General features: G+C 41.9%; 1 protein-coding gene across 2 annotated transcripts in view; it reads left to right on the top strand.

Moving 5' to 3' along the window:
* Positions 1-26,274, top strand: part of DCC (DCC netrin 1 receptor) — a 571,720-nt gene that overhangs the window by 457,802 nt on the left and 87,644 nt on the right. For both annotated transcript variants that reach the window (XM_069774824.1, XM_069774823.1), the window contains exons 13-14: positions 19,783-19,924; positions 22,532-22,642. In XM_069774824.1, the coding sequence (XP_069630925.1) occupies positions 19,783-19,924; positions 22,532-22,642 (253 nt within the window). The remainder of the gene's footprint in view (positions 1-19,782; positions 19,925-22,531; positions 22,643-26,274) is intronic.

The raw sequence follows: 26,274 nt of genomic DNA, 5'->3' as shown, positions 1-26,274 counted from the left end.
TCACAGAGGGGGAAAGAGAAGTGTGTTTAAGACTTCAGTTAGCTTGGCTAAACAGCATATAAGGTACACTTTAAAAGAAGCATTTGAGGAATAAATAAATTAGCTGGGAAAAAAGCCTTTGCACTGCAGAGTAGTAAGACTTTGTGATTACTCTCAGGAACTTAATTTTTGCCTTTCCTTATTCCATGAGATCTTATCTGTTCAGATTTAATGTTTCCCTAGCAGCATTTATTTGATTTTTTGTAATAAAAATATCAGCTTACACCTTTTTTGTATAACTAGAAAGAAATATAATTGTTGGCGTAATAATACCTTATGTGCCTCCAGTTATGGGGATCAGCTGGTTTCTTGTCCCTTCTTATCAAACTTGATCACGCTTATTCTCTTCATCTGTCCTTCAGGATTTTCACTTACAAAACTTCCCCCTTGGTTTCTGTAAAATGCAGCAACGTTCATGTCTGGGTACTGCTTCTGTCACCTGAATAGCAAAAAGGAGCGTCGGTGCCGAGGAAACCTGGGCAGTCACTTTAATTTAGGATGCACCGTTCTTCCTGCGTTATCACTGAGACTTTAAAATGACATTCGCAGGGATCCTAACCAGCAGCATTAGCTGACATCGTATAGCACCAAAAAGAAAGCCGAACATTTCTCTGGTCTTAAGATCCCGGTGCAATGAGGATGAATGAGCAGGCTGTGTGGATCACCTTTGGAAAAATAGGGCAATTACCCTTTATGGACTGTTCTTCAAGTAATTTCCACTAGAAATGCAGTTTTTGAGACAAAATATAAAAGAATAGACTCCATTAATGAAGAGTTGGTCTCAGCAGAAATGTCATCTGCAGGACAGGCTTCAGCTGGGATGGGATGTTGGAAGGAAAAAAATATTACTGCTTCTCTTATTGATTTGGGGCCATACCCAGTAAGAAGCAATGGCTCTGGTGTGACTGCAAAGCTAGCTCCAGAAATGGGATGAAAACAGTCAGCAAAACAGAGCCAGAAGATTTTGTCGGACACAGATGAAACGGAGCTGGGATCTGTCCCCCTCGGCGGGTTCCCAGGGTGCAGCAATGCCTCCCCCAAAGCCCGGGGGACTGGGACGTGGGCAGAGGAGGGTTTGCTGCTGTGCTTTGGGGTTCAGCTCGGCGTTGGGGAGGAGGTGATAGGATGTCGTGGGTGCTGGGGTTCCCAAGCCTGACCTCGGAGTCAACTGAAGTTTTCACTTACTTTGTCTGAAATTCCATTTTAGGTGCCTAAAACATTTAAGGCTTTGTCTCTGTGGTCGCAACGTTAAGATAATGGAATTACCTCCCAGATGGAGGAAACATTTGGTAGTAGCACAACTGTTGATATCGCTGTTAAGACATCTTCCCTTCGCGTGTCCTGACTCAAGCGTTGGGGTTTTGCTGTTTGTGATGACCAGTCAAAGCGAGATGAGACCCATCATCTCATTTATTCTTTCGTAGCTCCATCCCTCCTGCAATGCCCGTCTCTCTGATCCGCTGGTGTGGGTGCCCACGGGGGGAGCAGACCGGGACCCCAGCACCGCCCGGGCTGTCCCCTTGCCCTGTGCAGCCTGGGGATGCTGCTGGCGTCTCCTTTTACTGGCAGGACCTGCTGGGGTCATCATACTTCACTTGGTTCAGCAGCAAAATGACATTTAATGAAATGAAGACAAAGCATTACGCTTCTAGTGAATAGTTATGAAATTTGGCCTGGATCTTGAGGGCAGTCAGGAACTGCAGGGCAGACTTTTTGGTATGTTTTTGGCCATCTTGACAGACATGGAATATGTTTGGGGGTTTTGTTTGGGTTTTTTTCAGTGGGTCTGTGTTGCAGAATGAGTCATTTAGATTGCTTAAAGAATCACCATCGAAGGTATTAGCAAGAGTGATTTTAATATGATGTTGTAAAAGTGTGGCTTAACAAGGTTCGATGGCAAGGTTTGCTCTATTACTTACTACATGGAGGAAACATACAAAGGAAAATCGAGTTAGAATTGATTTAGAATGATTTACACAGACCGGAGATGCAAAAGGGTAAGGGAGACCCTCCTGTTGAGTCACGATGTTCAGAGTGGACCCCCTTGCTTTCTGAACTCCTGGTGGAGTTTAGGGGCATCTAGGTCTAAACTTAGTCTCAGACTTGGACAATGGTTTATGTCTAACAGAATTAATACAAAGAGTAAGGAAAAACTCCCATTGAGTCACGAGGTTCAGAGTGGACCCCTTTGCTTTCTAAACTCCTTGCCACGCTGCCTAGCGGGGGGGGAGCTCAAAGGAGGCTCACTTAGGCTGTCGTATTTATGGGATAAAGTGGTTGGCTCATAGTCAAATTGCATACAATAGGAGAGGTATGCACGAGACTCCTTGTACCCACAACATTCTTTATTCCTTGATAAACGAGTCTTGGAAAACCCACCTGCTTTTCACGTGTTAATCGCGTGGTGGGTGATCCAAGCTCGTAGGCGTCGGTGCTCACTGGGTCACTCTTCTCCTTTGCGGGTTTCCTAGAGGAGTTTTTGGCCCGGCTACGGCTCAGACCTTCACCTCCTTTGGAATCGGTACCAAACCACTGCTGGTTTGGTTAAGGGGGTAGAGCGCATCTGTCACGGTCTGTAAATCTGAATACACTGGCTGGATTTCATCCTTGCATCCCCCAAAACCAGCATGGGTGTCTCGTAAAGTTTTAAACCTTGCAAAGTGCTAATAAAACCCCTGGGCCGGAAAGCCCCTTGCTTCTGGCACGAGGATGGGAGAGGGGTTGGCCTGTCCCCATATTGGGGTGCCCAGCAGCATGGGGGTCCCGCACCCAGCACCCACAGGGTGGGAGCAAAGGGTTCCCAGCACCTCCTGCATCACGGAGCTTTTCCTCGTAGCACTGACTCAGCCTGACTTGCTGGAGGGTCCTATAAGACTGCCAAAGATTTGGAAAATAAAATAAAACTGTTTCCACTAGATTTATTATCTGGTTTGTATTTATGCAACACCTGCTTATGCCATTCTGGAAGGATGATAGTACCTGAAAAGAGTTGTAAATTTACTCTTGCCTCCTTGAGGTGTTTTTGCGCAGCCAGAATGGTTGGAAGATTTCTCGGTCTAAACGAAAATCAGGACCTGAGGTTTCTTTCTTTTTCCATTTAATGACTTTTACGACTTTTTGTCTTAATTATATATAACCTAAGGGTTTTTTTGCTTTTCTGTTGCTGTTTTTCTTATTCCTTGTTGGTAATGTGTATATAGCAGTGGGAATAATGTTTCTTGTTAATTTATGTTGCAGAACCAATGAAAAGGGAAGCCATAAAAGATTTTTTTTATGTTATAAAAATAGCCTTGCCTAATAAGATTGGGGGGGGGGGGGGCGGGCGGATTGGAAACAAAAAAACTAAGACCAAAATTGGCTCCCTAAAATCAAAGTTTGGATCCCACAGATCTACTAAAGCCAAAAGTATATGTCCTCCCATCTTTAAAATCCACAAAACAGTCTCTAGAAAATAAAACAATTATAAACTAGCCTATTTCTGGGCTTAAATTACATGATATTTATGGAATCATTCATGCCAGAATTAGCTTTGCTTCAGAATTTTGAAAGTAGCCTTAACTCCCAGAGTGCCCTTTTAATGCAGAATTAACTCTTTTCACAAGCTTAATGTTATCTTTCACAGAGAATTGAGAAAGCATGTGATGAAAATTTCTATTTATGGTCTAGTAGTATTCTCCAGTGCTCTTCAGATTATTTTTGTGTTTTGTTTTGTTTGTTTTTAAACTAGGTGGCGGTAGGAAAGTATTAGTTTATATATATTTTTTTCCATTCATTGGGGCTGAAGTTGTCCTGACAGTATCTATTTGAGAAGCATTCCTCTGAGTAGTCTCCACTGAATAGATTGTCTAATAAAACTTGTAAGGAACAGGATTGTCACCTGCCTTCTAAGTGATCTTTGAGATGCTGATGATTACCTCTATACACAAGTATAGGATTTGATGGAAGAATAATGATGCTGATTGTGTGCCTAATTATGCAGGTTATGGGCCCAATCCAGCACCTGTTGAAACTAAAAGAGAAAAGAGTCGTCTTGGTTTTAGGGAACTTTGGTTCAAGAGATGTGAAGCAGAGTGCTGTGTAGTGTTTATTAGCCACGGTTTTTCTTTAGATGGTGAAGAAAAATGCGGTACATAAAATCTGATACTTACATAGAACCACTTTTTGAAGCTGTAGCAGTTTGCAGGAATCATAAAATTTACTAAATAAAGAGATCAATACTATGTTACTGTTTGAATAGTGAAGGCAAATGATGCTGGGTATCTCCTGCCTCACCTGGAGCAAGGAGGAGACTCCATCATCATCTGCAGCAACAGTTGAAGCACTTTGATTCAATAAGTCCCTTCTGAACTGTGTATTAAATGCTGTTTGGCTAACTAAATATCTCCAAATCTGCTCACATCCTTTGTATTGATTTATTAAACTGTTTCCTATATTTCTGTGTACACTTTAATATATTTACTTCTGATCTTTTCTGTGAATGCTTAGTCTCCAGTGCCCTTTCTCTGCTGCCTTTTTATTTTCTCCTCAATAAGGACTTAATTTACACGCAGCAATACTCTTCACCTTGCCTCTTTTGTCCAAGTTATTTATTGAAATAGAGTTCATAGAGCATTCACCAGGAGAAAAAGCATTTTTGTGGACCAGGACATATGCTGCACACCCTCATGTAAATCCTGAGCGTTTCCAGCACAAGCGTTGGCATCTTGGGCATGCCAGAGGCACAAGGATAAGGAGTGCGGGGTTTGGATGAACAGTGCTGATGGATGACATGGGTATTTTAACAGAAAAACTCATGCAGTAGCAGAAAAAGTGTTAACCCTACACAAAGGCTACTCCTCGGTAGATGTTATTAGGGCGTTGGTGTTTATTTGGTTTAGTTTTCAGCGATGTTTTTCTGGGTCCATATGTATTAATTATATCAAATACCTGCTATTTTCACAAACTTTTTCTCATCAGGAAATAAATGCATGCTGGTGTAATACATAGTTGGATTTAGCAATATTTGCTCTCAGCACTGTTCAGTAGCTGTGAATAGGAGATAAAGCTGTTTAACCAGAATTACCAACCTTTGGCAAAGCTTTATCATTCTGGTACATATTCTGCATTACACTGTGCCTTCACATATGTGAAGTTAAGGTTTGATCCCAGCCCAAGCATTTATGAGCACCGAGGAGGTGAAATACAGCTACAGATTTTGCAGTTTGGACCTCTCTGCACTTGAGACAGTTTTGCCAGTTGATGAGGCTTTTAAGTCTGCTGAAATCCTGAAATCTGTGTTTATAAAGTCCTATATTAAGCCCAACTGCTGACTGCTCTTGCTGCATCTCTGTTGGTTCATCTGTAGGGTGTGAATGACTTCACCCGCATGGCAAGACTGAGCTGTGCTCTTGAGTGAAATTTTCAGGATTTTTGGAATAATACTTTATTTTGACTGTTCATCTTTGCTGTATAGCTTGTTTTCCCATCAGATAAAAACTGGACCAGCATACTTATTTCTGACGTAGTAATGGCAGCCTGGAATTTCTAAGAGTTGACCTCTGGTATAATTTACTCAAACTGGAAAATCTTTGAAATTTTTTTTCCACAAGCAGTGTGTGACAAAGGTTTCCGATTTTTTAATGGTTGCTTTCTTCTTCCTGTAAAGTTAAGGCAAATTAGCAATATGATACGGTGTTGCGAAGTGAAAATTTCCCTCTTTATCTACTGGATGGTACCCAAGTAATCATGTGCCACTTGCAAATAAAATGATATGGTAAAGGAAAGAAAAAAACCCCAACAATCATCTTTACTCAAAAGAAGACACTAACATCAAATGTGATCTTTATTTATCATGACTGCAATATCTGCTTCTTTGCCTTTTAGTAACACTACCAGAGGTCAGGATGTGCAGGCGCTGGTCCTGTGTCTTTCCTAAGAGGAAAATCGTATAGGATGAGATACGATGGTAGTGTTTATGGAGCAATGCTTTGCTGAATAGAGATGAAAGCAGCTGAATAGGACTTGCCATGCACCATTTCTCTGTATTTGTAGATATTTTGCTGGAAGGCGCTTGATCCTGCACTCCATTCAGACAAACTCCAGCGAAGGCTGCTGGAGGCAGGGTCCGGTCCCACCGCTGCGATGGCTTTCCACCGCCCAGCCCTAAGCTCTTAAATGACATGAGTAAAGGCATAGAGCAGCTTCTTCCAGCATCTCCTGTGAAGGGAGGATGTTATGGCAGTCTGATGTAATGAAACGTACTTGCTTTGAAACCAGTTGCTTAATTTACTTAGTGAACCAGTATGTTGTACACAGCACCGTGAAGTTACTTGGTGAATTCTCAAAACTCTGAATTTTTTAGGATTCTGACAGTTGTTCCCCCTCGAGGGCCTAAACGTTGTGCCCATGATAATGAGAGCAGGCGGGGCTCAGATAGATCACTGTCTTTATAAATTCTTACACTGCAACTTTTTCTTTGAATAGGAGATAGCCCTAAGGGTCGAAAGTGCCAGAAATGCTACCTCTGCTATTCTGAGACGTTTCTTTTCAGTGATATTCCTGACTGGGGTGGTTATTTGTGATCATCAGGTGGGAATCCACCCCATTGTTAATGTAACAGGTTATTTTCTAAAATCCATTTGTAAAGGTTGCTGTATTTATTTCCTAGTCAAAGAATAACAACCGGATGCTAGGCTATTTAGATCACTGCATGCTTTACTTCGGAGGGCTTTGTTCAGGACTATAGCTGGGATTATTTCTCATTTTTCTTGACAACTCTATTGTGCCTTCCTTTATTGGTAACATTATGACATTAAATCTTCTGAAAGGAAAATAACTTTTTAAATGTAGCGGCACTGGGCAGCAGGGCTGTAATCAAAGTTTGGCCAGTCGCTCATTCTGGCGACATTGTGCAAGTCTCTCTCTTCCTTGAAAATACAACAAAACTTCCAAAATATACCAACATAAGCCATTTTTGTGTGTTTAACTGAACAGATCTGTTCCCTCTCCCAAGGTCAGGCAAGACCAGATTTCTCCTTTATCCCATTCAGACAAGAATTAATCCAGAGGAGTCTTACAGACTCTGCTACACCAGGCAGGGGATGGTCGCAAAGATCCCTTCTGGCCTGTGAAGCTACGAATCTGGGCTCTGGTTCCAAGGAAATAATGGCTAAAGTAATGGCTAAAAGGCTCAGTCTCTTCCTTTGGGAGGGCTGGAGGATGCAGTGATGCCTGGCACATGCGGTGCTGAGCCTAAGGACAGGAGCTGCTGGATGGGAGGGCTGCATTGCCCCCAGAAAACCAAACTAAATAATTGTGTTTATGCTCTTAATTCAAGATAATGAGGCTGCTAATGAGGACTGGCACTCTTTAAAGCACAGTGTGGGCTGAGGTGTCTCATTTTGGGAAGCATCCCCTAGAAAATCCGCAGCAGGACACCGAGTTGGCTGGGTCCCCGTGAAACACGGGGAAATGTCAGCAGTGCAGGTTGCTTTTGGAAATGTTGACCACTATGGGTTGTCTCTGAACAAGTGTGAAATAAATACTCAGGGGTTGGAGTAGATGACCCCCAGAGGTCCCTTCCAAATTACACCATTCTGTACTTCAGTGACATTTCTGCTGCTTTCCATTGTCATTTTGATATTAACTTGTCTTCCAGCATGGCTCAGATGCAATCCAGATTAATGGAGTACCTGACTGATCATTCCACCTGAACTTTGGCACTTAATTTAGCCATCTGAAGTGCAGCACCCTAAGTGCTGCTTGGTTTAGTGATAAGGTGGCAGGCAGCTCCTGAAGGGTGGTTCAGATAGATGATACATCCTTCTCTGACCAAGTACTGGGATGCTTCAGCTATGTACGTAAATTAGTTGGGATGAACCCAACCTTGAATGTCCAGCAGCAGATTTATAACAAAGTTGAACTTTTCAGCTCCAGTAGTAAACAATACTTGAGGCTGGACTAGATCCAGTGTCCTTCACTGGAGAAGAATATCCTTCTGCAGGTCTGTATATCAATTAAGGTACCAATTATAAATACATCTCATAGGAGGTCTTCAGGACAAGACTTTCAAGCCTCATAGATTTGCCTTAAGCTTACCACTGACTGGTATAGTTTCTGGGAGTGCAGAGAATTAGGCAAATCCCATTGAATTTTGCAAATTCAGGCTGATTTGGGGGCAGAGAAAAATTATACTGAAAGTGTCCCACAGCTGCTCTGATGCTGATTCAAAAAGCCTAGCTGCAGGTCCCTAAAGCAAAAGTGCTTGTTAGAAGAGCTAGAAAATAGAAAATACATTTTTATGTCTGAGATTTTTCTGGAGCCTCGCTTAATGTTATTGAGTGTCTGTAGGGAATGAAAAGTCTTTAATTAAACAGATGCCAATGGGTACAAAATTTAAAGGCCTATCCTGAATGACCCTTGTCATTAATCCTAAAAATCGATATAATGTGTTTGGTTGTCTAGTGACTTCTAGTCATTTGGCTTTCCCAGATGAATTTGATATCTGGGTCCCATGATAATTTCAGGGACCTTCCAGCACTTCAAATTTTAAAGAAAAACATAATTAAACAAAAAAACGTAGAGATAAACCCAGTAATAATTATTGAATATTATGTATTTTCACAGCTCGCTGGAGCTAGAGTTATTTAAGGCAACGTGTGATACCTGGACTACCCTTATATTTCTGCCAGTGTTTTAGAGACTTGGAAAGCTGAAAGCAGAAGCACAGATAATGTTCAATTAGAATTAATGAATAAGATCAGCCTTGGGGTACAAAATGGGGAGGAATTAAGCAGTGGGCAGGTTTTAAAATGCTAATATAATAAACATAGGCTGAGGAATGGGGCCCTGGAGTGGGATTGCCCTTGGTCTCTGGGACAGATTAACCCAGGGGAAAATGGCAGAGCGCCTTAATTTCTCATGAAATGCCAAATTTTACTTTTTCATCAGAGGTGTGAGCCAGGAGAAGTGCCTCTGTGTCCATTTAGATAACCTAGCCATATGTGTGAGCCTTCCACCGGCACCTGCCTGGGACATCGGGGGAGTCGCCGTCCTGTAAGACGCAAGTTCTGGATGCGTTATACTGAATAAATGAGGAAATTAAAGGGTTTTTTTATAGCTGCCACAGAAGTACGTATATACAGTCTGAAGGCAGTGTGTAGTCACGGCACGCAAGAGGTGAGAGTAGAGAATCACAAATTAGTTTTGATGAGTATTTGTTTAAATTTGAAAGTCTACCTGTGGGTCTTCACGCTCCATTTTTGTTTTCAATTAAGCTTTACAGTCACCAGGACCCAGCCACTTCTTTGATAACTAACTTAAGAACAGGGCCAGAACCTTCCCTTCTCGTTTCATTTGAACTTCTCCCAGGGACTTAATTGGAGACAAGGTCAGTGCACATTCATATTTCAGGTCTTCTCATAATCCTAAACTTCACCGGTATGCGATCATTAAAATACGGTTTTACAAACCCACATTTTATTAGCATTCAGCCTCAAACTTAGTGATAGGAGATATATTCCTATAATCAAAAGGAAAAGTAACACGCTTCTGTGAATAAATGGATGTAACAAAGCTTAGAGTACTTCAGAGTGCCAATTTTGAATAGGGCACAGAAAATGCATGCAATTCGGGGCTGTTGTCAAAGAAATAAAGTTTTGTCAGCAAAACTTAAGAAGGTATTGCACAGGGTGTGCTTTTTGTTACAGAAAGAAAAGAAACAGAAGAAACTGAGTTTTACACAGAGAGGCAGCAGTGTCCATCCCCGTAGCTGCTATCTGCATTTCTTGAGAGGGGGCTTTCCTTCCCTTGGATACTGCTCTGCAATGCTCTGCGGTCCTGAGAAGCGGGATAGGACATGTCCTAGCCTAACCTGAAAATTTACAGGGGCAGAAGTGTTTATTTTTAAGATCTACAGCCTGGCTAATTGTCCCTGCATCTTCTGATGTCTTGTTTCCCTGGTCTTTTTAATAGGATTATTCATAATCATCTTCCATCTTTGAGTAATTCAACAAAAGCTTTATACTCGTTTGTGGAATTTACCTCGTTTTAGCTGTTCGCTTGTGATCCTGTCCAAATCCTTTCCCAACCCTCTCTCAATGCCCGCAATTGGGCTCAGGGAGCTGTTCCAGCGCACGATGCACACTGAATAGCACCAGATGGTTCCTTTCTTTTCCGAAACTCACTAACTAACCTCTATACCCAAAATAGCGTCCGAATTAGGCCTTTAAATCTGAGCATTTCTGCTGGGAAACTCTCTTTATGCTTTTTCCATAAGAGGCCCAAAGGGATGCTCTCCAGGTTAACAGTACGCCATGAGAAGCTGGTATGCTTTGCGCTCCTGTGTTACCTTACCATGGGAACCTTCACGCACGTTGAGACTCGCAAACCTCTGTCGCAGTTAGTATTTCAGTAGTGTCGTTATGAAAACGTGTGATTTGCAAAAAGGAAGGCGTCAGTGGCTTCATAAAAAAATTGTACAGAGAATTGCCATCAAAGCTAAGGCAGGCTCTGGCACTCGGGTGATGGACACAGGAACGCCGTCAGTCTCCAAATGCAGTGTGCATCTCTCCGTTGCATATGGTATAACAGGAGGAACCTCCTTTACTGCTGCGGGAGCGTAAATATTTAATAAACAGGTTTAGGGATGCATTATTTCATTGTGCTTTTTTGATTTCCTCCTTTTGTTGTTTGCGGCAGTGATGGTGTTGGGTCGGTTGTGCTGATGGGCAGCTAACACCTTCCTCCAGAGAAAGAGGGAGTTCGCTGCCTTTGGGGGATCTCTGGGCAGCTCCTAATGCCAGCACAGCATAATAAGGGTGCGTGCATTAATATTTGAAATGGAATATATTTTTTTAATATTCTTGTGATTTTATTTTAATCTGAATCTTAATAGCCTAATTATTTTGAAATTATTGTGCCCTTTGCTTTATAAACTCTTAATCACGAGGCTCTCAGGCAGATATCATTTAAGTAATCAGTATTGGTATAATCAGTAATTAAAGTGATAGCCAACTACAGGTGCTGCTAAGTGCTAATCAATTAAATGCGTTTGTAATTGAAAACTTGATTGAAGTATTGATAGTTGCTTTGATCCCTGGGCCTGTAAAGTTCCAGTTCGTTTTCTTATAGTTGATTGAAGCCCTTTATGAGCTTGCAATATTTAGCAGGTGTTGCAAAGGAAGGAGGTGAAATTCAACCTTTCCTTGCCCGATACGAATCAAAATCGTACTGTGGATCAGAAATGGTTTTGCCAGCTGTTGAATGACTTTAAGGAGTTTGTTTGCATGTCGACAGGCAGCTCTCTGCGGGTGGGTTTGCTGCCTCGGTACGTCTGATGTTGGCAAACGCCGTAGAGGCAACGTTGCGTGCCGTAGAGGCAACGCGGCAGCCCTTGGGCAGGGATGGGACTCTTGCCTGGCCAGGATGCTGCCAGCAGCATCCATGTCCCTTCGCCGGGCGGCATTCCAGGGGTTCCCGACTCCGTGTGCCCTGGTCACTCAAACCCAGAGCATCCTCAGCGGAGGGAGGAAGAGCTGAGAGCAACCGTTCATTGTGAGTAATTCTGTCATTGGCAGAAGGAAGAGTTAAAATGAAAAGAAATATATCGCTACAGCTATGGAAATATTTTGTAGATGGGTTTTCCTACTACAGGGGTTGATTTTCTCAATGAGAACTTTCTAGCCCAACTCCGAAGGAGATGTCGAAGCTTTGAAAATCTTCATGAATATGATGTTCTTTAAAAAAAAAAAATCTTTTCAAGTTAATGGTGTGTCTTAGTTACTTCAAAAGGTATCGTTTTCAAATGTACTTACAAAATCAGTACAAGTTAGTTTTAGCTGTGTAATGAAACATCTAAAAATGCCCTAAAATATCTAAAAATGCCTGAAAAACCCAGTAAGCAATGACTTTTTTCTGCTTAATAAAATGAGAAACTGAAAGCAAGATTCACCTGTCCTAACTTTGACTTGTAAAAGTCAGATATTCGTGGCTAGACCAGCTGTCCCGTGCAGTTGGGGGGAAAATGGGCAATTCTAGGGGCAGGCACTGGAGGTGAATTTCTTTGGACATTCCTTTTTCTCATCAACAACTATAAAAAAAGCCTGATGCATTGAGTGTCTAAACTTAGCTCAGAGGAATCTCCTCCAATTTTGAAACATTAAAGTTGTTTTAAATGTTGGTCTAAGCATACTATTTTGAAATGTCCATATGTCACCCAGCTAAAAAGCACTTAGTTGCACTGTCCATAATAATTTCCAAAGACTTTTTTTAAATATATAGAACAAAGTTTTGGAAGCAGTTGTGCCTCAGAAATTTCTACATTTGCAGAGAGAGAGGAAGTTATTACTTTTTCATTATTTGTTTTCAAACCTCACTATTTTCTGTTTGTTTTGTTCCTTTGCCACCATAACCAAGTATTTGCCTGAGGTTCCTGACTCTTCTAAGCCTTGTATTTGGTTATGTTTCATCTTCTCTTCTTTTCAAGTTAGCGAAGACACCCAGAGGCATTTTTTATCCTTAAGTTTTTTTCCCCAGTATATCATTACTATCGCTTTCTTTTCTTTTTTTTTTTTTTTAAGATTGTGGTGATCAAATGGTTTAAGTATTTGATCATGCAATTTTAATATAAGAGCCGTTTGGAGACGTAGCTCAGAAGAGAAATACCCTGAGGAGATAATACTGGCTGAAAAGGTCTTCATACCTTAACAATCCTCCCAGTTTTTTCTTCTTCTTATCTTCTCTTGGGGCAAAAAAAGTGGTTTTATGAAACACCATGCTTGGGGACTTTAAAATTGCTCGTATCCAAGGCAACTGCCAACAGGCTCCACATGTATTTGTAAATTAATTTGCAGCTTACATGTCGGTTGTAGAAGGAGAGCCCCTTGCCTGCGGGGCGGTGGGAGGGGAGGCGGTCCGAGGGCAGCAGGAAAGGCTGGGAGAAATTCAGCTTTTGCGTTAAGCGCCTTCCTCTGTCACTCATACATGTACCGTAACAGGTTTGGATGCTTGAGAAAAGAGCCTCTCCGGTGACTACAGCTTTAGTCCTACTGCAAGCCCAGGAAATAAAATGGGAAATAAAGTCCAGGGCTGTGCCCGAAGGTATGGGACCCAAGTCCGAGAATCACGTTACTGGAAGGTAATTCAGCGAGGGTCATAAAAGAGCAGAACCGGTTGGAAAAAATGGATCCAAGCCTCACCCCTTCTGCTCCTACACTTGCAACTCAGCACGTGAAAAATCCTGTCATCTTGACTACTGATCCTTTCAGATGTTTCCAGCAGGACTTTGGGCGTTCACAGCACATACTGTGAAATGCTCTCCTTTTTCTTTCCTTGCCCTAGGCCTCCTGTATTTTTGCAAGGCACTTCTGTGTCCCACATGGGTCTGAGCTGACACGTCCACAGCTGGGAGCCTGAACCACATTGTACACAAACACATGTTAAACTGTTGATGGTCGAGATACCATTAACAAATAACGGATCTTAATTTGTTCTCCCAGAGCATTGAAAATATTGACTTAAAGCCTTTCAAAATAAGACACCCTTATTTAATGAAAAAACATCATACAAGATCTCTGTAGGTTCCATAGGTCTGGCTTCTAAGTAGTTTTGACTTTCCTTATGTCACAAAAAGGAGTGGTTTGGACCACTTAAAGAATCACTTCCAATGGTATTAGCAAAAATGATTTAATAGGAATTTATATAAAAGCACGACTTCACAGAATTTGATGGCAAGGTTCACTCTATTACCTAATACGTGGATGAAACCCGCAAAGGAAGACTAAGTTTGAATTAGACTAAAATTAGGTATACAGAGACCGAAAACACAATAGGGTGAAAGAGAAACATACAGCAAAAAATTGAGTTAGAATTGATTGCTCGTGATTTGTACAGAGATTGAGAATGTAAAAAGGGTAAGGAAGACCCTCCCGTTGAGTCACGAGGTTCAGAGAAGACCCCCTTGCTTTCTAAACTCCTGTCGGAGTCTAGGTGCGGCTGGATCGACTCCTAGTCCCAGACTTGGTCAACAGTTTATATCTGAAGAGATTATGAGTATAGTAGCAGCCTAAAATTCATTCACAGTTGAATGAAATTCACAACAGTAATTTAAGTATAAATTTGAAAATAACTTATAATATACTTGCTATAATATGCTTAGTACATGCATGTGTGTAAAGACACTAAGAGATATACATATAAGAGGGTAAAAGAGAGTAAAAGAGAGAGGGAAAAAGAGGTATAACTGTTAAAAATTCCCCTCGAGGTCAGTGAAAATATTCATGTTGAATGCTTCAGCATTTCTCTCAACGGGCGAAGGGTCGAGCCTCAACGAGCGGAGAGAATCAGTCCTGGCCGTCTCGGCTTTCGGCGACAGACCTCCAATTTTCACAAACAAACAGGAGAGTTTGGGAGCTCCGAGAGGTGTCCCGCTCAGGGGGAGATGCTGGTCCCAGCCCGCTGCGGTCCGGGAGAGCTCCAAGGGCCTCCCGTAGTACCTTGTAGGTTCGGGAGGTGATTGACTTTTGCCATCAACACATTGCTGGGATGCCAGCTGCGCTGGTACCATTTCACATGCAGATAAGGGAAACTCTGAGACTGAGAAGAACTCCATAGATAGGGACTGCTCCCAGACTGTCAGGGGAGGACTGTAATAACAAGGTCTCAAGGTCGTTAGGAGAGAGAACTGGCTGCAGGTTGTTCTGAGAAGTGTCCATCTCTCCTCCCGTCCCCCGCCTCCCTCCGCCGGGCAGCAGGAGTCCTTGAGACGCACAGCAGATCTCCCTGTCTCAGCTGGGGAAGAGTTCCTGGCACAGCCAAGGGTCGCTTCGCTGCCCGGCTCCTCACGCTTACGCCAAGGGCTGGCGAGCCTTCCTGAGTTTGCAGGGAGAAGGAATGCACCAGCACAGCTTACAGCACTAGGGTAATAAGCTTCTATGCTACATGCATAGTATAGAATAAGTATTTCCTTGGAATTCATCTTCTCTTTCAGGAGAGAACTCACACATAGCAAAAAAACAGTACAGTACCCTTTACTTCACCTTGGGATGCTTAATTTCATGGTGTAAACTATTATTTTGCAGTTATGTCAGCTTAGCACATCTTATTGCACAAATGACACATTGATTTTCACATTTTCTCAAGCACTAGCCTGCTTTAAAGTACACCTGAGGGTTAGACATATTTTTTAAATACTGTCTTTTTAAGTCCCTTCTTGAGTCCTGCCTGTTTTTCAAAAGGTACCTGATTTGGGAGATAATACATGTTTTCCATGAGCTGTTCAGGTGGTTTTGATTTAATTGTTAGCAAAACCAGAGCCTGAATGCCTCTGAATGCACACTTCACCCAGAGGAGATTATTGAGGCCAAGATTAATAGCAGTTACAAAAGCCACAGTTAGACATGAATTTTGGCAAGCACAGAAAGGCTCGTTCTCAGAGGCACAGGACAACTTCTGAATGCTCCTAGCAGATCTTTAGGAGCCCTTCTGGGGGATGTATCGTTGTGTTCGGTGGTGACCAGTCTGACTTATGTACCCAGGTCCCAAGGCAGGGTTTTTAAGGATGAAAGATGAGTCAAACCTGTCATGAAACTTTCTATTCAGTGTCCTGGGGGCTTGTAATTATTTGCAACTGCATCTCGGGCAGTATATTGTGGTTTTGGCTATAAGCCTTGCTTCTGACAGGTCCAGCTTATTTATGCTAGTTTTTAAATTTTAATTTCTTCAAGCCTATAGTCCTATTTCAGCTTGCAACCTTAAGTGGGGAATGCTTGCCGTCTGGGTGTATTGAAGCCACTGATACTTCAGAGGTGCTGTAGTGTTGGTTTATTTTTTTATTTATTGCTGTTCTTAAGAATATTTAATGTGTGTCGCTACAGCATTTGACAGACCTCAGGTATCTTCAGTGCCCATTGCTATTACTAATAAAAGCTAAACAACACTAGTAGGAGTATTTAAGATACAAAAAAGGCCAGTAACCTTTTACAGTACTTTTCCATGTTGCGTTCCAACCAGGACTAACAGGTTCTTAAAATCCTCTTGAAGCTGGCGTCGTTTTATCGTTTCCTTAGGAATGCTGGTATAACAGAAAGGAAATACTTTCTTTCTGTTGGTTACCTTTCGGATAGAGCGTGAAGGATTAGAGCACTAGTCATTACTGTTCTCTCTTAAGCAGAAGAAAGGACAAGAAGCCCGTCAGAACCTTAGTCATTGATTTTCCTGGTGCAAAGGGTCACATGTTAAGTACTATTGATAAAAAGCATCGTTGTGGTGTCCATGGAGACCAGGTTGAGGTGAAAGTGAACTGTTACTGTTACAGTGACAGCTTTAGGTGGATCTGTAAAGAACCTGCTTTTTCCTCTGATCATGAGGAAGATCTTATTTATTCTACTTTGAGCGTTAGATCAAACCCATTGCCTCTGTGAGACCTGCTGTGCAGGGAGATGCAGTCAGCGTTGACTTCAAGGCAGAGGAAGGGATATTTGGGGTCTCATAAAAACTGTGCAGTGCTCGCAGGTGTTGCAGCTCCAAGTGCTTGGATGCTTCTGCTGGAACTCTTGTTGTGTTTTTTAAATCAAATTGGTGTCAAGTTCAGGCTAGAAGTAGTATGGCTGCAATAGTTCCTTATATCCCTAAAAACCACACGTCTATAAATCTCACATCTGTTAAATGGTTGCTGACTGGCCCCATTGATGGGTTGAACCACCCCAGTGGCAGATCCGTTGCTTGAGTCTTGTTCTATTTGCCAGAAACTCTTTTCTTTGTGTGGGTGGACGCTGGCCTGGAGAGCCCTTCCTCTGAAGGAGCAGAACCAACACTAGTGCTGCCTCTCCTGGAGGGCAACAGATTGTCTTGGGGCCTCGAGCTGGTTTAGCTCACATGTAGCTCAGCAATCTTTTTTTGTTTGAAATAAATTGACAAAACGGAGCCTGTGGTTTGGAAACGGTGGTGGACCACCCAAAGAGCCACTCAAAAGTCTGGGTCATTAGAAGGTCTTCCAAATTATGGGATTTCTTTCAAAATTCACTTGTGGTTTCTATCAGCTGATTCAGTTCTAAATTTTCTCTAAGTGGCACCTTTGGGTAAAAGTTTGTGTTACTGCACTTTCCAAACTGAGAGACCGGTGTCATTTGTCCCTTCTGGTGGGATTTTTCAATCCAGAAATCATTCCTGTAACCATCTACCTGCATGAGCTGTGTGACAGGTACCTGAAAGCATTCCTGTCCCTCCCTCCCTTTATTGTTTTTTCTCCATATATTTATTTTTTTTCCCCTGGATGGGGGCAGCTGGGATTTTAGAAGCGTTTTTCTTGTTGCTCTTGGAAGGGGCAGGGAAAAGCTGGAGTTGTTCTTTCTTACCCTTCTCTGAGAAAATATCCAAATGCTCTGCTTTCTTCTCTACCTGGGCAATGGGGCAGTCAAAGTGTCTTCTCCTTGTAGCTGGGCTGGAATACACAGAGGTGCTGAGGTCTCCACGATGGGAGCGTGGCTCAGTGTTGTGCAGAAATCGGAAGAGTTGGGAGTGCACCGGTATCGAACAATGAGTTACCTGTAGACGTCCTCAGAGCTGTCAACAGAAATATGTTTTAAAGCTGCTCTCTGGGTGTTTGCATTCTTCCATAAACATTTTATATGTAGGCAATTTCAATATGCAAAGTGACCAAATCTGTTTTTAAAACAATTGCTCTCTGGTTTGAAAAATGGAGTTTGTTCTGCCCTAATGCAAAAAACTTGGCATTATTTCTCTCAGCAATGAAAACCTGAAGTATTGATTTTGAAATGTATAATTGATTGTAACAATAAATCACTGGGCAGTATATGTGCAAAATTGATTTTTCTATTGCAATAATTAATTTGATATGTGCTATAACATATTTATGCAGGGACTAAGCAACTCAATAATGGTAATAAATTGTGTTTGGTCAAAAACTATCCACTGTGATGTGGTTGACTTTTTTCTTTGTCTAAATATTTGCAATACAGTGTTGCAAGAGATAGTATAGATAGAATTGTGCGATTGTGAGGCCTTGCTCCATGAGAAACTCTTAATACCTTGCATTGGGCTGAGTGAAAACACTAGAAGGATTGGAGACTTGTAAGGAACAGCTGGTACCCAGATTGTTTTAGCAAAGAAATGTTAATGTACGATATCAGCTCTCTTATCAGTCCAGCCCAGTAAATCTGGTGGTTTCTCCTGGACAAATTGATAGAAACTGTAATAAAGAACAGAATGAATAGACATATGGATGAACATGATATGACGAAGAGGGATCAATACAGCTTTTGTGGAGGGAAGTCCTGCTTCACGTGCCTATTAAAGTCCTTTGAAGGAATCATTGAGCACCTGGGCAAGGAGATCCAGTTGATATCATTGGCTTGGGTTTCCTAAAGCCTTTTGATAAGATCCCTTACAAAAGCCTCCTGAAGAAATGCAGTTGCTGCAGCGTAAGGAAGAAGATCCCTTTGTGATAAGCAACCAAACAAAGGACGGAGAGAGGTGTTGGCTTGTCTCAGCTGAGGACCGCCGGCGGTGGAGTTGCCCAGCGATGCACACCAGAGTCCATGCCGGCTAGTGCACAGGATGGAGAGTGAGGAAACAAGGGTTAACAATTTAGCGTAGCAAAAGTGAAAGCTGATTGCTAAAAATCCTTAGAACACTGAGCGAGTGGGAGGTAAAAGAGTAAATGAAATTCCGTGTGGTTAAATATAAAGCAACGCAGGGAACACGTGCGTACCCGCTGCTGTGCGCTGAACTAGCTGCTGCTGCTCGGGAAGGAGGTCTTGCTGTTAGAAGTCTGGAAGCACAATGGTCTGCAGTGGTAAAAGCACCGCTGAGTGTTGGGGGTTATTGGAAAATGAACACGGTTGAAAAGAAAATGATCGCTGCAGCACTGCACAAACCTGCCGTGTCCCCTCCGCCAAAGACGGGGAGGAAGAAAAAGTACAAGAGAAGGTGACAGGAATGGCCAAGGACGTGGACTGGCTTCTGTATCGCGATGACAAAATTCCTTCAGACCTTTCTCCAAGGAGAGAGGTGGCAGAGACGGGTGTTTGACTGTGTAGGGCTGTGTCGGGACGCATCAGGAAGGGAGAGTTTCTGTTTGGGCTATTAGGCTAAGCTAAAATCCCTCACATAATCTAGGCTAGACAAGCAGTATTTAGAAAAAGTGATTGGTCTTGGTTAATTGCGTTGCTACTGACTCTGACGAATGGCTCAACAAAAATTCTCTTATGCGTTTGGATCGGCAATAAGTTTATTCCCAAGAGGTTTGACTCTCTTTACTGCACCCTCGTTATATCAATGTAATGTCTCTGTGAATGTCCGTGGAATTAAAATGGCACAGAATTGTTAGGGCTGCTCAGGTTGATATTTGTATCCTATGGTCAGAAAGAGGTGACTTTGGCACTTTGGGCTGAAAAGCGAAATGAGTTGCAGTGTCTACTCAACCCTAGAGCTGATGTTTCTAGTACTGTAGGTATTCTAGTAGCCTGTTGAAATGAAAACTTCCTGAAAAGGGAGAAAATTTACTATATAAATCCATTGTCTATATAGCCATCCACTGCTAGAGAATGCACGGTTTTCTTTATCCCAATGTGAATCTTTTTAGATTTGATATGGTTTTCTTCTCAAAGTAACAACTTAGTTGAATACATGTTGTTATTAGAAAAACATAGCCTTTTTTTTTTTCCTTTTTTTAAATTCATTTTATGTGCTTTATTTCTTTCGTTTCTTTGAAAAAAAAAATCAACAATAATATCTCTTCTTTTACAGAGCATCAAAGTTAGCTGGTTGCCTCCACCACCAGGTACTCAAAATGGATTTATTACGGGCTATAAAATCCGACATAGAAAGACTACCCGCAGGGGTGAGATTGAAACACTGGAGCCAAACAACCTCTGGTACTTGTTCACAGGTCAGTGTTCACATGGTACAGCCTTGCAAGGTTTTGATGAATTAAATGCTTTGGGAATAAAATATACTTTCACTTCAAGGGAACATTGATTTCTTTGCTGGCAGGTAGCATTTATTGTGTTGTATGAAGACAGTCTTTATGGTGTTTCTTTTAAACCAATCTTTTCCTTAATGCTTTTATCATATGTTTGTCTCCTGGATTTTATCATTAATGAATTTGAAGCCCCATTTCTTGTGTCTAATATCTTAAGACTTGGATGGTTTTTTAGAGCACTCAGTCAACATCTCCTATTTTCTCATGGGTGCAAAAATAATCGATTTCCCTAGTTTCTTTTCCAAGATTTTCAGTGGAAAATATCTCCTCACAGAATAAAAAGTGCAACAGTAGATCATAGAAAAACTATAATTGCAATGAATGAAAGTAGCCAGATGAGTATTGTAAGGGTTACAGTGAATTCTAGTGGGTGAAAATGAATTTCACCTGGGTTCTTGCATTGTGCCCAAGACATAACTGAGAAAGCAGCAAAGCATCAAGGGAGAAAATTAAACTTTGACAAAGTCAGTGGCACCTTTGCCACTGAATTCAGTATAACTGTGATTTCACCTCAAATGACCTGCTTTATGTTTACTTCCACATGTAAATCTGTGAGAATCAGAAGTAATTTTGAATTATATATTTCAGAATAAACAATATCATTTTTCTGTTTTGGAAGGAAAAGCAGTATTTTCTTTCAAAATTAAATAACAGCAAAAGTAGAACATTTTTACAAGGAAAACTTTAAATACTGAAATCTCAACTCGGTCATCTAACCTAGGCTCTTGAAAGAAGTCCCCATGGGACCTCTTGTGAAGGCTACATAACTGATGGCTGCACAACAAACGAGTACTTTCTGGGGAGCGATAGCACGTTAGGCAAGTTGGGAAGGATCTATTTTCTGGCAGATAAAGTAGAAATAACGATGAAAGCTGCTCAGATGTTGGAGTGGCTGCTGCCGTGACAGCTTAGAGAAGAAAACATGGCGATGCAGTCCGAGTCCCAGAGCGAAGGCACGTACCTCCGTAGCTCCGCTGCCACCGTCCCCGCGGATCCCATCCCTGCGGATCGCGCCCTCGGCGAGGGGGAAAGGCTGCGGGAGGCGAAAGCCTCGGTCTGCCGCGTGGGAGCAGAGCAGGTTAACCTCTCTTGCGGTACATCCCCACGTCCTGAGCGAACTTTCGTTCACATGAATTATTCCGGGCTTGAAGAGCTGTCGAGTCCTGGTGGGACTGTGGGCTGCAGGCGGCCCCAGCCCTCCTGCCTGCCCCGGCCGCCGATGGCTCCGTGCAGCCCGAAGGGAAGTGCTTTGTTTTACGGAGCTTGGGAATACACGTTTTAGAAAGCAATTAAGAAAAATATCCAGATCTCGTTATTACCCGCTGCATGCATATTTTGTGATTGCTGGAGACCGAGCTGCTGCATGGCTCTTCTAAATGGACATTTTAAATATTAACATGTAGGCACTTCACATCTTTGCTGCAATCCTATTTGGTAGGCAGGTGCTTTACGGGATAATAAGAACATCTGCAATAGCAAAGGAGTTTAGAGTTACAGTGCAGGTTTTTAAATAGCTGCTATCAATTTTAGAGTAGCCTTCCATGTCTGCTAAATGTTAAACTGCTCTTTTTAATTATGAGTGTTCTTCTCCAGAGAATGTTTGCAATTAAATGAAACATTTTTTTCCTGTGCTTTGTGGTCAGTATAGACTGAGCAAAAAGATAAACCTATATCCCCACCTCAGGGACTTGGAAGTCCTGTGGCACATTCAGGAACGCTGCAGTAATTGTTTTCTGATGGCTTTAGCCACAGAGGAAAACGTCTATTTCTGAACTCGTGCTTATTTCATAATATTGGTAAGACTTTATATTTTTTGCCTGCACTGTGTGCTCTGAAGTTAATCAGGAGCACCGGAAAGCAAAACACTCGTCGCTTGCTAACCTAGTTCCTAGCCTGCAAATTTTATGCATAAGGAGAGTGTACCTGCAGTATCCTGCGTGTTAAAAGCAGTGAGCTGTTTTTGTGAAGTGTGCAATTAAGAGATTAGTTATGTAAAACAAATCTTCATTTTTCTACTACTTGGACTTCCATGAATTTTGTATGTATGAGCGCAACCGATGGGAATTACGACCCAAACTAGTCCTGGGCCAGTGCAGCACTCAGTCAATTTTTGAAGCCTTTTGTTTTGGTCAAAAATCTCTTTTCCCGCGTGTCTAACAACCTCCCCCCTGGAGCCGTTCTGCTACACCCCTGCCCAGGCATTGCTCGGAGGGTGCTGCCCATACGACATCCCCATGTACGTGGACCGTATAGCACAGTCTGTAAACCAGGCAGCGAGACACTGTGTGGGGCTGCGGTGTGCTGGGGGAACACGCTTCTATGTATTTGAATACGTATTTTGTATATATACATATATATATGCATTTCTATGTATTTCCTTATATATGGCACATCCAGTGGACTATTACTAGAGATTTCATTTTATGCAAAGTCTATTGCAAACTCTGCTATTTTCATTAATCTGTTTTTCTTCTTTCTGTATGATTTTTGTTTGCTTTTTTTTTTTTCAAACAGGACTTGAGAAAGGAAGCCAGTACAGTTTCCAGGTGGCTGCCATGACAGTGAATGGGACAGGCCCCCCCTCGGACTGGTACACGGCGGAAACACCCGAGAATGATCTCGATGGTAAATGGATCTCTTTTAAAAGCTGTTGTCTCCTAAAGCCTTCTAGCTGAGGGGTGTCGCTGCAGTTGTCACCCAAGCCGAGGTTAGGGTGAGATGCCTGGGCTCTGAACACCCACCAACAGATGATTTCTTATTGTCCTGGGTCCCGTATGCCTTGGGTTGCGTTCCTCTGTCATCACCAGGACCAAGGAGTCGGAAACCTTTGTTAAAATAATTCTGTGACAGAATTTAGCTCCTGAGCATCACGGCCGTTTGCCGTAATACGGTGCAGTGAATCTGCGTAAACTTCATAAATGATAAATGTAATCAATCAAAGAAACAATGGAAATGATGCCAACAATCCTAACAGTTCACTAAGCAAATATTCAAATAGGTCAAATCCTGTTTCCCAGCCTTTATTTGCAGATGTTAGAAATGCAGGTTGGCAACAGAGCTGAATAATTAGTGAAAGATGATGGGATGCAGATACCTGAAAACTGTGGGCTGTATAAATCAGTGCAGATGCTGACACAAAAGGGAAGAAAAACACTGAAATGAAAGGGTTAGATAAAATGACTGGAATATTTGAAGTAGTAAAGGAATAAAAGGAGAGTAATGAAAAAGTCTACCTAAAAAAATTAAACAGACTGCAAATCAAATGGAACAAAGAATCTGACAGATGGAAGTCACGGCAAAACTACAGACTATCCATGAGAAGCAAATACATAGTAGAAAGGAGATGAATAGAAAATAAAAGGAAACTGATGAAAATTGCTATGATTTTTAAAACAAAATAAGTCACCTAAAAAGGATCAAAGGCAAACTGGATGAAAGAATAAATAAATAATCAATTTAAATGCACCATAGTACTTGATGTTGCCTTTCTTTTGACCTGCCGGATTTCCTTATGATTTCAAAATCAAGCCTTGCAAATTGAAGAATTTCTGCCTTTCCCTATGTCCAAATGCAATTTTCCAGCAGACTGGGAGTGACTGCAGTGCATGGCAGGCAAAATGGGAGAACCACTACCTGTGGTTTCTCATCAAGGTTTGAAAGAAGAGGTGATGCTGCTAGACGCGGTGTAACTATACCAACGGATCACAACATGCCGCGGTGCATGATGATATCTTTCTAATTATGCTTTGGCTAGACAGCAGTTTGAGAAGTGATGTTGTTAAGGTGTAAACAGCTGACTTTTCGCTGGCGAGAGTAAAAGATAAATTCTGAACACACCGCGGTATGCAAAAAGAAAGTAACACATGTGAGCAAATTTTCGTTTTGATTTGCATTTAGTACACACGGCATTCCTTTGAAGTTTTTGTGCCCAAATACACGTGTGCATGCAAAGACGTTAATCGAGTAATCACAGGAGACACGCGATGGAAGTGGGTGCATGCCGATAAATTCAAGCAAAGCCATTTTGTTCATGTATTGTATTTACATGCGTTTGCATTTGCAGTAGTGATGAATTATCCTTGTGAAGCCGCAGCAGCCTGCTGCTGGGAATGCACCGTGTTGCGTACTAGGTACAAATGGTCCGACGAACCCTGGGGAAGAATCTACTTATTACTGTAGTTACGCAGAGTCCTGCAAGTGTCAGCTAACCAGGGAAGGGCTGGAGCACAGGCTGGTAACTGCAATTCCCTCTCTGCTGCTCTGGCTAATGCAGTTTCTCTTCCTTTCTCTGGAAGCTTGGTTGGCATCAGCAGCACAAAGACGAACAGTATCCCGGCGAACAGCATCAACTCCCAATGGATAGTCATTTTAATTACTGTCTTTTTTTAAAGTGATTAGAAATCTAAACATTGCTGCTTCTTCAAGGTTCCCTAGAAAGCTTGAATGCCTTTACTGACAGCTGGGAAGGTTTTAAATATTTATTTTAAGCCTCAAATTTTGTGCTTTAAAAAAGAAAAAAAATAGAAATTGAAAGCAGTGCTTTCCCCAAAGGGTCTGTTTTAAATAGCTTGAGCAAGGATGCAAGAGAATCTCTGATCAACTCAGCAAAGGTATCCTCCAGGAAAATGGGTTTAGGATGCTTGGTTTCTGATTACTGCATTGAACAGATGGAAGCTGTTATACATATTAGATAGTGATATAGTTTAGCTTCAGCTTTAAATTAGTGCTCTAAGAGCATGACAAGCTACACTGCTATTATATTGTAATTTATACTGAAAAGTGAAGGGGGAAATATGTGAACAAAATGGGATGAGTAAAAAGTAGCCTGACTTTGTAAAACATACATCTTTGAATGCCTAAGAGAATTGCTAAAGTGACCCAAATGTAAAGCATTTTTCAAGCTTGACAGTAGAATTAGGGACCTTTAAGTAGCACTAGGTGCAGTATTGCCTGGATGGAAGACGTAGGTGCTCAAGCCATCACGTAGACACACAGCGAAGGACTCGGAGGCACGTGTGAGCAGATGTGGCATCCCAGGAGGAGAAGTCACGGCAGGCAGCGACACAGGACCTCAGCTTCCATTTTCTGCGAACCTAACCGTCCGTAAGGGAAGAGCGTAAGAAATGCAGCACCAAGAAATCTGGTTTCATGGGCACATCTACCGAGGAGCTCTCCTCCTGCGTGCCAGCCACTGGTCTGTGGGGCTGGCTGACATCCACAGCTCGTGGGTCTGAGCGCGGCATTTCCTTACGAGTACCCACAGATTTCCTCACCTGACAGGAGAGCGAGAAACTCTTGGTGCAGTTAAGAGAGGGACTGTAAATTTGTCTCATTTGGGACTTGGGATGAAGAACTCATTTGGTGCTACGTGTAGGAGAATGGGATCTCATGGTTGCTTCTCAGAAGTAGTTCTGGCATCACGTTCAAGCCCAGGAGATCCAAAAGTAAATGTATTGATCTAGAACCGCAAGGGAATGATCTGACAAAGGAAGCAGAAATGAGATACGTGTTTCAATGAGAATTTGACTCCTGGATATCCGAGTGCTGGAACACTGAAATCAGCAGAGCCATGCAAAGGCTGGATGGTTGTGTTTCCTGAAGAATTGATGGATTTAGATGTTTGGCCGTATGTTATGTTTGACAGAAGTCCTTACTGTGGAAAACATGCTTCGTTGTAAAGAGAAGCAAAAAATATTTTGTTTGAGGGGAAAAAAAATAGTTGATTCTAACATTTAACTTTGTATTTGGGATGTGAGCTACACAACACAAATTCTAAAGTTCTGTTTCAGAATAAGAAAAGTGTTTTTTCCAGAAAATGTTTGAAAGTAAAGCTAATGAAAATGTAACTAAAATTGCTTTATACAGAAAGCTGAAGCAAAAAAGTGCATCTTCAAAAAAAACAACTGTGTTTATGAAATGTCAGTATTCAAAGAATAGTTCCAAAATGTTGTTCACCCCAGCTTCATTTTAGAGACTTAATTCACAAGAAGGGTACCAGAAGTTAAACCGCCTTTAACTTTTTGAAATAAGAAGTCATGACTTAGCTCTGAAATGCGTGAATCGCATATTTGAATTGTTTGAAATAAAGAATATGAAATGTTTGAATGAAGTAGTTTTAACCTAAACGGCTGCCTAGAGGTATCTGTACTGCAGTTGAAATCTTTGTGTTGTGTCAGATGTAAAAATGATCATTTGAGGGCAATCGGTTCTTTGAATGCTCTGATCTTCTCTGCTGCCTGAGAATTGCTGCTTTTAGG

Source organism: Haliaeetus albicilla, chromosome W (assembly GCF_947461875.1).
Source record: "Haliaeetus albicilla chromosome W, bHalAlb1.1, whole genome shotgun sequence".
Lineage (NCBI taxonomy): Eukaryota > Metazoa > Chordata > Aves > Accipitriformes > Accipitridae > Haliaeetus > Haliaeetus albicilla.
The sequence above is the reverse complement of the archived record's forward strand: the minus strand, read 5'-3'. Positions and strand labels throughout refer to the sequence as shown.